Source organism: Bidens hawaiensis, unplaced genomic scaffold (genome assembly GCF_021521415.1).
Source record: "Bidens hawaiensis isolate Kalapana, Puna unplaced genomic scaffold, B.hawaiensis_p1.1 tig00056940_1, whole genome shotgun sequence".
Lineage (NCBI taxonomy): Eukaryota > Viridiplantae > Streptophyta > Magnoliopsida > Asterales > Asteraceae > Bidens > Bidens hawaiensis.
In genome coordinates this window covers 23798-36842 of record NW_027506375.1, presented here as the reverse complement: position 1 = coordinate 36842, position 13045 = coordinate 23798, and the positions used below count along the sequence as shown (strand labels likewise).

Here is a 13045-nt window from a genome sequence, read left to right as displayed (position 1 = left end):
TAGATGAGTTGCAAATATCATATTTAAGTTCAATTAAACGTGTAACCTTGTTTTAGATCTCCATTATCCTGTACACAAGACTGATTCGGTTTATCTTTACACCGTTAATGCAATATCTCTCTCATAAAACTCATCCAACATCAATACACTAAACATACCGAAAAACATATTCATTTCGTTCTAGAGAAAGTTGCGTGTAGTCACGTTTGTATCTCGACGCCTCGTTAATAGATTACCAATATCTACATGTATAAATCTTAATCTTAAATATATATATATATATATATATATATATATATATAAACGAAACCTCCTTATATTCTCTCAATCTAACACATTGTTTTATTTGTAAATAAAGACTTCTCATGTATTTTATTTGAATTCACGGATATGAATCTCACCAAACATCTGGTTATAACATTTCATTAAATTAAAGTTTAATCTCACTAAATAATTGATATGAAAATTAAAATAGAAATATAATAAAAATTAGTATCGGTTTTTGTTTTTTTAAGAAATAATTTATAATTAAAAAACAACTTATACTAGCGGTGTATAAATATATATATTTCAATGACATACCTTGTGTGTAATGTAATGTAATGTAATGTAATGTATTGCAATGAACAACTTAACAGTATCATTGATAACTACACTTCCTAGGGTTCTTCCGATCCATGATTGATTATATATATATATATATATATATATATATATATATATATATATATATATATATATTATATCTAGTGATCGGTTCAAGCTTCAATCGGAGGTCGTAATCATGTTCTACGGCAAATCAGTATGGGATCCATGGCAGATTGTAGCTCAAATTGTATGCATTCAGTGCCTGTATTACCTCACACTGGGACTCTTCATGACTGTACTTATAGGACCTAGGGTTTCCAGGTTGAGCCTTGTGTACTTCTTTGACTATGCAACCGTCACTCTCTCTACCGTTACCGGCTGCTGCGTTATTGCCTTGTTTGTTCTCAGTTCCATTGCAGGGTAACAGTCTCATTTGTGCTTAATTTGATCATTAATGTTGATGCTGAGCTGTAGTATTATCTGAATTTGCTAGAACTAATCATATTATTTTGATAAGTCTGCTATTGTTATTGGTATAAGGAAAATATAAACTGGTTTTGATAATGCTTGATACCGTATGATCTCTATTGTTTTAATATTGAACGTGCGATAATTATTGATTTATGCAATACTGATTCAGCTCAATTATTGTGATGATGTGGCGTATTATCTCTGCTTCTAAGCCTTAAATAAGAAGGTATTGTATTATACGTTACCTGATGTAGTAATTTTGCCATAGGTGTAACTTATAAGTACTCTCAAGTTAGGAAGAGAAAGACTATATGATTGATTTGTATATGCATTTTGTTGGGCAAACTATTAGAAACAAGCTTTACACATTTTCTGATTTTAACAACTAAGTTATATATGTTAGGCAACAAATGACTCGTTTTTTGTTCTGCACAAGCATTTGGCATTATCCAGCGCCGCTCTGCAATATACAAGTAAAATCATTTATGGTTGGTTGCTAATTTTAGGGAATCGTTTGTAGCTAGTTTCTGTATCATGCAAATTTTCTTATTTTGCTATTCAAATCATTACATGAAATCATAACAAGAAATTTGAATCCTGTTCAAGCAACCTTTGACCTTTTGAATGTTTAACAGAGCTGGGTTTTTGCTTTATTGGATCAAAAGAGCAAAAAAGTGTCTAGATTTTTCAGCCACACTTTACATAATCCATTTAAGCATATGCGTCTTATATGGTGGTTGGCCTTCATCAATAACATGGTGGGTTGTCAACGGTACTGGATTGGCAATAATGGCTTTGCTGGGAGAATATTTATGTATTAAACGTGAAGTACGAGAAATTCCCATTTCAAGACTCAGATCAAGTAAGTGAGTTTCTTAAATTTACATTTCTTGGTGATTTTTATCATCTGTTTTTTGTTTACTGTTTTCCTTTCTTGAATGTATGTTGCTGTATTCCTTGCATGAAATCTATGTTTTTTTGGGATAATGTATATGTAAAGGCCACCTAAGTATTCAACTATTGTTAGTAAGGTCACACATATATTAAAACTACTTTATAGTCTACCCACGTATGTATACGAACATGCCTGCAATTTTTTGTAAAAAAAATATTGTTGATGAAATGTCAATGTTTGGTCTATTCAAAATATTTGAAGAACACTTACTTCATCTTACATGTTTTATTAACGGTGAATATTACATCTACAATATTGATGTTATGGATGTTGGATCATCGTGTACCGCCTTTCTTCATTTCTTTCATTTTTAATAAAGGAATAATGTTCCGCATTTGGTAGATATGATAATGATATATTAGGTTTTGGTATCTAAGATGTTAAGATAATGATCGTAAGCTATTTGAATTTATTTCTGATTATCTTAATTAGTGAAAAATACACACATAATCTTGACTTCACTCAGGTTGTACAACATTTGCAAGAATTTTTTAGTTTAACTTTAACATCAATATAAGGTTACCATAAGTCCAAATTTCGGTTTTGGTACTCAGATAACCGACTGACCGAACTAACGTTAATCGACAGCCGCATTTGATAAAACGCTTTGGTTCGGTTCGGTTCAGGGGCTTGGTATTTTGACTAATGGTCAGTCCAGTTCCTACCGGTTTGGTCTGGTTCGGTCCACAGCCCCTGAGCAGGTGTATATTTATTTGGCGGTCTCATTTGAACCACCCCTAGGGGCGTTGTGTGTGTTTCAAGTAGTTTGGTTTGGGTTTTTTTTAAATTATTGTATCCCTTCTCAGGTTCATTGGGCCGTGTTACTCGGGTAGTTCGAATTTGGACAGAGAACAGATTTATTAATAAATAAAAAATTTGATAACTAAACTGTTAATATATATTTTAAAAAAAATTGATAACAAAAGTTTATTAACAACTCTTAAAAAAGGTAACTATAATGGTTTGTTACTAATTTACTATCAAGCCTGACCAAACTCGAAATACGTTAATAACCAGGCCCGGCAAACCTGATAACCAGACAACCCGATAGCGATTTAGATCGGTTACTGGATACATTATCATACACAAAAAACCCGAACTACTTTAAACCCTATCAACACCCCTAGGCCCTATCTTTGTCACTTTTCTCTGAGCCTTCCATGACAAGTCGGGCCCTAGCCCCTATAAAAATGGATTGAAATTTGCAGTTAACCTTATTTGAGTTACCCAATTTTTTATTTCTCAAACCAATTTCCGAACTAAAAAGTATCTGGCTAACTGTATGCCCGAAGATTACCATTAATTTATTGCAAGATGACGGTGGGTGAATAACTTGAATATATGCCATAAAGAAAGTAATGCAATTAATACGGGGCACCACAAAGTGGAGGAAAAGAATATAGGAGTACTTAGGGGGTGTTTGGGATTCCTTATTTTACCTCCTTATAACTTTTCAATAAGTTAAGTTACAAAAGTGTAACTTATGGAACTTTTCTTCTCATAGTATAAGCAATCACAAACACCTTATTACTTTTCAAAAAGTTTATAAGCTGATGAAAATATGCAATCCCAGACACCCCCTTATATGATATCCGTAGTTGTTTTTGTATTGAAACTTGAGAAAAACTAAATATTGTGTTCTCTGGATTAATGATCAAAACAAGTGATTATATAGATATTGAAACAGAATATAAAACCTCTATAATTTCCAATCTATCCTAATCTGAGCTAATGGTCATGAAACCAAACCTATACTCATCTAGAAAACAAGATAATCATAAAATAATTCCCATTTCTAATTTGAGCTAATAGTCATAAGACGAAATCTAATACTCATCTAGAAGATAAGATAATCATAAACTTGAATCTTACTGATTGTGGTTTAGTCTGCAAAGTATTTTATAGAAAAGAAAAGCTAAGATATACGAAAATAAATAAATATGTAGTGGAAATTTGTTCTGTTGTTAAATTGGTGTAACACGTGACTGGTTGTGCCTCTTGATCAAAGGCAAATTGTGTATATGGAAAGTTAACTTAGTTTATAGAGAAAGATGCAAAGATAATTGGTTGCTTTAAGAATAGATCCTCATTAATTTGGAAGAATTTTTCAAAATTTTCAAAGGCTATTGTCTTCTACTTTTGGTTTTATTCTTTTGTCCCTGTTGTTAATAATCTTTCTTTGTGCTTTGTGGGTGTAAAATATCTAGGCAGAATCTCCGACTATTTTACTATTGAAATGATTGATTTGAGTTTTGTTTTATCTGAAATGGGTTAAACGGGTCAAATCAAAGTTTAGCTAAAAGGGGAAAAGTTTGTTTCTAAATTTAATTCTTTCCAGCCCGTACCTAAAAATGACTCGTTTCAACCAAACCTGTTGTGCCAGTTACCCACCCACACTGCCCAGCTTCCTGCCTCTAGTAAAATAATATTCTTTTCATATACTGCAGTTACATACAAACAAGCATAATAAGTTTTGATGGTATTTGTCATGCAGGTGGTTGACAGACGAAAACAAGCTCGTGATAGCATGAAGTAGGATTTAGTGTAGTCGCGGGATGAATGCATAGGTTTTTGGTTAAAGAATAGGTGTAATTTTGGTATAGAGACAAATTTAATTCATAATCTGATGCTTGTTTCCAGTTTGGTCTAATGTGCAAAGTATGGTTTATCAACGCATATCGAAAGTCAGCTATAGATTATTTTCAACCTGTTTGACGTCTTTGACCTTGTTGACTCAATTCTCTTTTTAGCTATTTTTTTTTCTTTTTAACTGGATTGAGATCAAACATAACTGAGATCGACCCAAGTAAATGTTAAGATAATTTTTTATCATAGAAAAAAGCTTATAGCTTGTGACTTTTACGTGCTACTTTAGCATTAAGCACCGACTCACTGGGTTTACACCCTCTCTTCCTATTCTGCAAATTAAAATTAAAGAAACTGATTCGATGATCTTAGACTTTCTGCTACTCTCTTCATGTTCATGGCTGTGATTTCCATGATGATGATATGTCTGCCACGGCTTCATTGACCGTCAGGTACACACCTTCCAACCCGAATGAATCCAATATGTTTGATTGATGTAACTTTTCCATCACACTCCCTCCTGGGTTTGCCAACACTAACTGCATTTTCATTACAAACGAACATATGTTATCCTCTATTGTAAACCATTTAGGTCAGATCTCTTAAAACTTAATAGTATTACTAATTGATCATGTCTGTTAGGGGTATGAATTTTTAAAAACTAACCTGAAGCGAACGTTTTTCTAGCATCTTTTTAAGCTCTTTCATCATTGCAAGACCACTTGTGTCAATGCCGGTAACAGCTGCAAATTTTGCCCGAAAAATATGTACTTAGATCATGCAGGATAAAAGCATATGAAACGAGCAAGAGTGAAAAAAAAAGTTACAACTTACCGGTCATGTCTATAATTACACATTTCAATGAACTACCATTATTGGCTGCTAACCACTCTTCCTCTTCCCTAATCCATCTCAATATCCTGCAACAGAAAAAATCAACTTTCAGCAACCTGTGATGCATTTCCAACTCGTACCTTCTGCATTAACAGTTGCACACCGTACCTCTCTTGTAGATAAGTTGAGTTTGCAAAGTAGATAGGGGCCTCGATTCCTAATATTGCAAAAGAAGGAACTCTTTTTGCTTCTCTGTATCTATTCACATTTTGGTAAATCTGAGTTCCGGGGATGTTTCCTAAAACACCTGTGTTTGGTCTTGTGACATGTAACAGAATCTTGAAAACCGAAACCCCAACCTATGACAAACAAAGACAATGTTAGACAAAACAGTTATGCGTTTTCTCAAAGAAAACAAAGAAGTTATGTATGAAAGTTTACCGCGATTGCAAGACCGATTGGGACTGAAATCATGAGAACACCAAGAAACGAAGATAAACAAGCCAGAAAATCAAGTTTATCAACTTTCCAAAGTTTAATTGCACTCTGGTAATCGATTAATCCCACCACAGCGGTTATAATAATTGCCGCCAAAATTAGGTTTGGTGTGTAGTGAAAAAGAGGCATCAAGAACAGGAGTGTTACAAGCACCGTTGAGGCCATTATTATGTTTGACACCACGGTTTTAGCCCCAGCATTGGCATTCACAGCAGATCGAGAAAACGAGCCTGCATAAAATAAGTTTAGTAAACATAAATATTATATACAAGTTTGAAAAAAAATATAAAAAAATTATATTAGGATAATTACCTGTAGTGACATAGCAGGATGAACAAGAACCAGCCATGTTCATAAGACCGATGGCTATCATTTCTTTGTTGCCATCAACTTGGTAATCATTCAAAGCAGCAAATGTTCTTCCTACTGCAATCCCTTCCTGTGAGTTATATATATAGAACATAGTCAGTTTCCAATGCATCACTGACTTGTACTGTAAAAACTAACAATGCTTGAAGCATACTGTGAGCGATAATATTCCTGTAATTATCCCGGTTTTGATAGCCACACCTAGATACTGGCCATGAAAATACAGCATGTTTGATGATGGTGGATTCAAGCCTTTTTCCAGGTGACCAATCTGTTGTTAAACAATGATTTTCATAATATTAAAAACATGAGGGGTTAAACTGCTTAAGCATGAAACTTTAAGGACTTAAGTTAAACTTGCAGTTGCGATGCCATGAAGCTTTGATCTGAAAAGAGTGACTAAAAGGGTGGAGAGGATGACTGATGCCAATGGAGCTGCTGCAGATACCCAGAAAAGCTTTGGTTTTCGCATACCCTGCATTGATCGGTTGTACCTTACATGCATTAGCTGCTAGTACCTTAATATTTTCCGTTTTTCGGTTATTATGGTTTGGTTTGTATGCTTACAACATGTCTTGTAGCCAGTAAAAAGGCCAAAAAGCAAAAGCCCATCACAATTGTTTGCCAAGACCACTGCACAAATACAAGACAAGCTTAGAAAACAAATAATTTAATAAATCAAATTAAAATTCTAAATATATCATCGCTAACGGTATGATGCATACCTCATTTTCGTGCTGAAAGGTAGACGTTAAAACGGGGATTATTTGCATTTTAGTTGTGAAATGAACAATCCCGAGTAGCCCTTTTAGTTGTTGTAAAGATACAATAACCGCTGCCCCAGCCATGAATCCAACAAGGGTTGCCTTTGATAATGAAGAAACACTAATCGACCCCGGGCAGATTACGGATAATCTGGGGGTTAAATAGATGTTTCCCACAAGGGGTTATGTCCGGCAAAGATGGTTTTTCTGGTGACCTGCAAAACAGACACCATGAGCTCGTCACTTAGAAGGGGGGGGGGGTACCTCCTTGTGACCACCCTCCGGCGTGAGAATCAGACTAGATTGCTCTTGAATATAAGTGTATATTAAGAGATTGCTAGAAAAGATAAGATGTGATAAGGTAATGTAATGTAATGTCCATACCATTCCAAGGTGTTGGAGTATTTATAGCCGAAGGTAGGTTTCCAAGCAGGTACGGCCGGCTGAATAGTATTCCTGTTCTGCCAACTGCGGGCTACGCACGTGCCATGCTGGTGGTTGGTGGGTAGGCAGCGCCTGATATTGACCAGGCCGGCTGTGTACTATTCCTGTTCCACCAACTGCAGGCTATGCACGTCCTCCGACAGGTTGGTGAGTAGGCAGCGGCTGATAGTGACATACAGTACAAGAGCGTGTTGCTCGTCATACTGTTGTCAGTGAGCTGTCGTATCTTTGGTCAGATCTTTTGTCCATACCTCGTCAGGTACAGTACAAAAGATCCTCCAGTATCGTACGGACTGGCTCATTTGTGCGGGAGTGTTCCCGGCTTTGTGCGGGAGTGTTCCCGGCTTGCTCATTCCTTCTTCAGGTGACATTACTGAATTATTTAAGAGTTAAGTGCCTTGTGCGTGTAGCCTTGCTGCGTGGGTAGCCTTCCCTGATGGCTAGTATCCGTTGCTGCGGGAACAGGCGGAGTACGTCGACCATTGGGAGGCTTTTCCTGCGGGAACAGCTTGCGTACTGCGCGTAAGGACGTCACGTCTCTGAGCATGGTGGGTCCTGCGGATCCAGTTGGTTTCTGCGCAGACGTCTCTTCAAGGTGAGTCTTGCAAGTTTAGCCTTTGCGCAGACGTCCCTGTTGAAGGTGAGTCTTGCGGGTTCAACTGCGCAGACGTCCCTCTTTGAGGTGAGTCTTGCGGGTCCAACTAGGCTCTGCTGGGACCTACCTCTTCAAGTCCCCCCAGTCCAATGTTCTTCTCATGAATTGTTAATAAGTGAGGTGAACTTTTGGACTTAAGCAAAGGGTTTTGAAAAGGGTTTAGTTTTAAGGTTTTCCATGGGGATTCTTCCCGCGGAAGTCCTAATGTCACGTGCAGAAATTCCCGACTTTTCTGCTTGATATTTGGGTATGATGCGGGTAGGTCTGTAACCTCCTCGCAAGTCAGGAGCGTTGAGTTCCACTTGTATAGATTCTCCATGAGGTTTTGGTAGTTTTGAACATAGTGATCAATTATGTTAAAACAACCAATTCCATCTTGGAGCTTCAAACAATCTAGTTCTCGACGTTCCCGCTATGCGGGGATGTTATTCCCGTTTCCGCAAGCATGGCCCAGAAGATCCTTCTTGGTTTCAATTCCCTGCGGAGTGCTAGGTATGTGAAGGGTTTCGCCTTGACACTGTACCCGCACTCGTCTTATAGTTACTTTACTTCCAAGGTATTCCTGGCTTCAATTCCCTGCAGGTGCTAAGTATGTGAAGGGTTTTGCCTTAACACTGTACTCGCACCTGTCTTATAGTTACTTGGTTGCCAAGGTAAGGGGTATAGTCCCGCTAACTTTTGAATCTTTTTGAAATTCGAAGAGTTGGTGAAAGGATAAGAACAGTCCAAACTGTTGAAACGTCGTCCGACGGTTTCTTCTGACAGTGTCAGGACGTGCAGGAAGTTATGACGACGTGACAGTATATGGTCATTCCAGACGCTTTTTCAGGCGCGTGGGCGCGAGTTTTTGGGCGCGTGGCCGCGAAGTTTACGGCACGCGTCCTGTCAACAGCTGTTGCCAGCTTGCTTTTTCCACGTGTCATAGTTTCATTGCACCAGCGTTTTCCTCTCTCTTCCGCATTAAATTCATCGCATTCATTGCGATGAGTATATAAAGGGAGGAGTGGTTGCATCTCAACTCACAGTTTCACCTCTCTTCTTCTTCTAAACGATTTCCGGCGAATACTCTAACTTTTCTGTCGAGCATTCTCCTGAAATCGTTCTTGTTTACATCCCAAACATGTCTTCTCATGATCCTGAGGTTACTGTCGAGGAGTCCGATGTATACTTCGAGAATCCGTCGTCCACGTCGGACAAGGATGACAAGAGTACTGCTGGCGAGTGCCAGTGTGCTCTTCCGGTCGACCTTTATCAGTACGTCGTCAGGAAGTTCATGCTCGAGCCTTTCGAGCCTGAGTTTCCTGCACCTCATCAGACGGTGTACGATGCCCCCAAGGGCAAGATAGGGGTGTACGCTGCATTCTTCGTCTATGGGAATCTCAGGTTCCCATTGACGAAGTTTGTATACCGTGTTCTGGAGAGACACGGTGTGCATCTGACTGAGGTACACCCAATGGCGATCGCCAAGATCCGCCATTTCGAGTGGGTGTGTCTCATTCTGGGTGTGGAGCCCCATGTTGACCGCCTGATGACCTTCTATTCCTGCAGGTGCATCCAGGGGTGGTATACCTTGGTCAATCGGATCAAGGGTTTGAAGATCTGCGCTACCGAGCGCAGTCTTCGATCTTGGAAGCGGGAGTTCTTCTATATCTCCGCTCGCGTCGTCCCCATAGCGATGACGTTCAAGAACGGGAGAGCTCTCCCGAACCTTCACGCCTCCAACTACCAGGTGGCGGAATGGTTCTCCAAAGTTTCCCGGATCCAGTCTCCGGTTTACCGCTTTGCGGAGTCCGGGATGGTGATGCTCGGGATGAGCCGGGTGTGGAAGGAGGCGTCACAGATTCCCATCGTCCTCGAATACGGTTTGAACTCTGTTCCTTACGGTATGCTTCATATTATCCGTTAATTTAGGGTTTTTGTTCTAACCGTTTTTTCTTTTTGTTTTCAGAGGGAAACGACTTGCAGTCTCTCCTGCAGCCGCGGGAGAGTGATGGTCCCGCTCGGATGGGTACTCGTGCTCTAGATGAGAACGAGTTGCCCATCCTTGAGCAAACGGCGGATCGGTTCGTGGAGGTCTACCCGCCAGGCCACGAGATACTGAGCGCCAGGCGGCCAGGTAAAGAACTTTTTGACCCTCGCCCTCTCAATGCTCAAACCTCTGCGGGAATTCCTCTAATTTTGTCATCTTCTGATGAGGAATCCGCAGATGGTCCTTTCTTGGCGAGGAAGAAGAAGGCTGCCGGCGGGAAGGGCAAGGCGAAGGTTGCCTCCACTGCCGATCAGGGGAATCGGTCAGAGTCGGAGACCGAGAGTGAAGAGGTGGCGGGGAACCCTGGTGGTGATGAGACCACTGTTCCGGAGGTTGAGACAGCTGTCACCTCCGGGCAGCCTAGTACAACGACGGTGACCGGCGTGAAGAGGCCGGCTCCATCGGGTTCGTCCCCGCCTATTCGCACCTTCAAGCTCAAGAGGACTCGTAAGTGTAAACTTTAACTTAAACTTCATATCTTTCCGCCATTATATTTAAATATGTTGTCTTCATGCAGGCGTGGATGCAACCGCATTCCAAGGTGGAGCGGGGAGGAGCACTTCTGGACCCATGACGGTAGGTTTGGTCAACCTACCCGAGGCGATGACCCAGGCGGCTGCGCCTGCTTCACGTGTTGGTTCAGTTGCTCACTCGGTTGAGGCAACTGTTCCAAATGTGACGTCGTCTCCGCCGGCTGTCAGTGCCATATTCACTGATTCCTTCACTGGGCCGGCGGTGAGTTTTTCTGCGGGCTCTTCCGCAGCGGCGACCACGGTTGTGAGTTCACCTCCGGTGAGTTCACCTCTGTTGGTTCCTACGACGGCGGCTTCAACCGCGCCTCCGGCACCGGCGACCACCTCGCCCCCGGCCGGTTCAGCAGGTATGTTTGGGGTTGGGGCGTCTAGCCAATCTCTGCCTCCTTCCCATCTGCCTGACCTCTTGGATGGATATCCGTTAGGTTCGGGTGATGGGTTTGGCGGCTACAGGCCTGTCGTCGACCCTACAGGTGCGTAGGGTTATTTTGGCCTGTTATGTTTTTTTTTTTTTATCATCTTTTCCTAACTGCTTTTTGTTTTTGCAGTGTCGGATTCGAATGAGGTGTTTGTTCCGCGGTGGAACATCCGCCGGGGAACCACCCTTCGGACGGCTGTGGACTGCGTCGAGTGGGCGCGCCACGCCGCCCCCAGTGGTGCACTGGGAGAAGCTATGTCAAGCTACCAGAAGGGTAGGCTGACAAACGAGCTTCGAATTCTCCTTGCCCGGATGCAGCCGCGCGTCGAGCTGCTTTGTCGTGAAAACGACAAGTTAAAAGCAGCTCGTATCCAAGAAGTAGCTCAGGCACGGGATGTCCGGGAGGAGAACAGGAGGCTCTCCGCCGTTGCTGCGGAGAAGGAGAAGAAACACTAATCGACCCCGGGCAGATTACGTCTTCAGATAAGAAATCTATCACGAACCCTAATCTGTAAAACATGTAAAATGCAAGTATTATAGCATTTGCAGTTAACTGTTATTTCTATCTGTGTTAAATCCAGCTACAAAAGCACCGGTAATGGAACTAGAACTTTTCAACTGGGTCAAAAGATATTTTTACATTCGCTTCAACTACTTACGACGATAATTTAAGGCTCATGTTACAAGAAAAATAATTTTTAATTCCTGCTATATGAATTCGCTTCAACTGTTTGAATTATTTCCCACTGCTAATGAATTTTTAATTTGTAAAGAAATAGTGAAGTCAATAACGCACAAGAAGAAAATATATTTGTATAAGCGACACTTTATTTGCAAACATGTGCCACCTTTATTAGTTCTCAAAGGATATTCCCTTATTAAAGTTTTGTACCATTCCATAAAGCTCATATCATGTTCTCATCACTAAGGAATCCAATCTTTACCAAAATTTTATTGAAAAAGTGTGTTTTTGAAGCACCTATTTAGGAGGTGTACCTTTATCTATTTAATTTATTGTGTTTTCATATAATGAGAAAAAAAAATTAAGGGTGGTTAAGATTTTTTATACAACACACAAAGATCCTAATAAAGTAATAATCATTTGGTTCAACGGTGTAAGATGATCTTTAAGTCGTGTTTTACAAGTAACCGATGAACATGCAAAACGTACCTAAGAAGTCCTAAAGATGCTTGAAAGACACCTGCAACGAATGTTGCAGTAAAAGCCAACTTCAAGTAGAGAACTAGATCTTGATTGTATGGAACTGCTTCGGTTAGCATTGTTCCCATAACCAACGAGGTTATTGACACAGGCCCTACTGCTAGATGTTTTGAACTTCCGAGCACAGAGTAGATCAACGGTGGCACAAAGCTCGAGTCTAGTCATTTTATAAAAGTTCAATTAGTTTTAATAAATCACATCCATAATTAAGTAGATAATATATAAATTTGAAACTCACATAGCCCGATTATGGGAGGCAAGTTTGCTAGTTTTGCATAGCTAATTCCCTGCAAAAATAAATTTAACATAGTAAGATTATTAAATCATGCATTTAGAAATTCGAAAAATGTTTTTGTTTGTTTGTGAGACGTTTATCGTGAATAACCTTACTATGAATTAATGTCACGTGAAATTACTCCAAACTCGGATCAATAATTTTGTTAACGATACAAATCCACTTCACTGATAGATTAAAATAGATTCATTTTTCATTTTAAATTTAAATTACGTATACATTTATGTAGATCTAAAACTATCATGATGTTGGTAAGAGACCGGCAACTAGTTCAATAACTGAGAAGGTGGTGAATTAAGAGAGAATGAGTGAGTGAGTGAGTGAGTGAGTGAGTGAGTTTGGTTGGTGGTAATTAGAGAATGTGAGGGTTTGGGTTTATATAGG

At 39.8% G+C, this 13045-nt stretch overlaps 2 protein-coding genes across 2 annotated transcripts; one reads left to right on the top strand and one right to left on the bottom strand.

Annotated features, from left to right (window-relative positions):
• The first annotated feature begins 746 nt into the window (after positions 1 to 746).
• LOC143617683 (uncharacterized) lies at positions 747 to 4679 on the top strand. Its single transcript, XM_077090163.1, has 3 exons — positions 747 to 1008; positions 1695 to 1921; positions 4509 to 4679. Exons 1-3 carry the CDS (start codon positions 785 to 787, stop codon positions 4514 to 4516), a joined length of 459 nt encoding a protein of 152 aa, XP_076946278.1. The 5' UTR covers positions 747 to 784; the 3' UTR covers positions 4517 to 4679.
• A 114-nt stretch (positions 4680 to 4793) lies between these two features.
• On the bottom strand, positions 4794 to 12686 carry LOC143617681 (putative sulfate transporter 3.4; the record flags this gene model as incomplete). The annotated part of the gene is made up of 13 exons (XM_077090161.1): positions 4794 to 5139; positions 5267 to 5343; positions 5435 to 5520; positions 5603 to 5793; positions 5876 to 6162; positions 6245 to 6371; positions 6456 to 6572; positions 6663 to 6776; positions 6869 to 6934; positions 7027 to 7167; positions 11620 to 11653; positions 12316 to 12523; positions 12605 to 12686. Coding segments are annotated over 13 exons (1674 nt in total), but the record flags the coding sequence as incomplete, so codon positions are not given.
• Positions 12687 to 13045: the final 359 nt, after the last annotated feature.

Coding starts and splice junctions, on each gene's coding strand:
- LOC143617683 (XM_077090163.1), top strand. CDS start 785: ATGTTCTACGGCAAATCAGTATGGGATCCATGGCAGATTGTAGCTCAA. Junction 1,009..1,694: donor GTTCTCAGTTCCATTGCAGG/GTAACAGTCTCA, acceptor AATGTTTAACAG/AGCTGGGTTTTTGCTTTATT.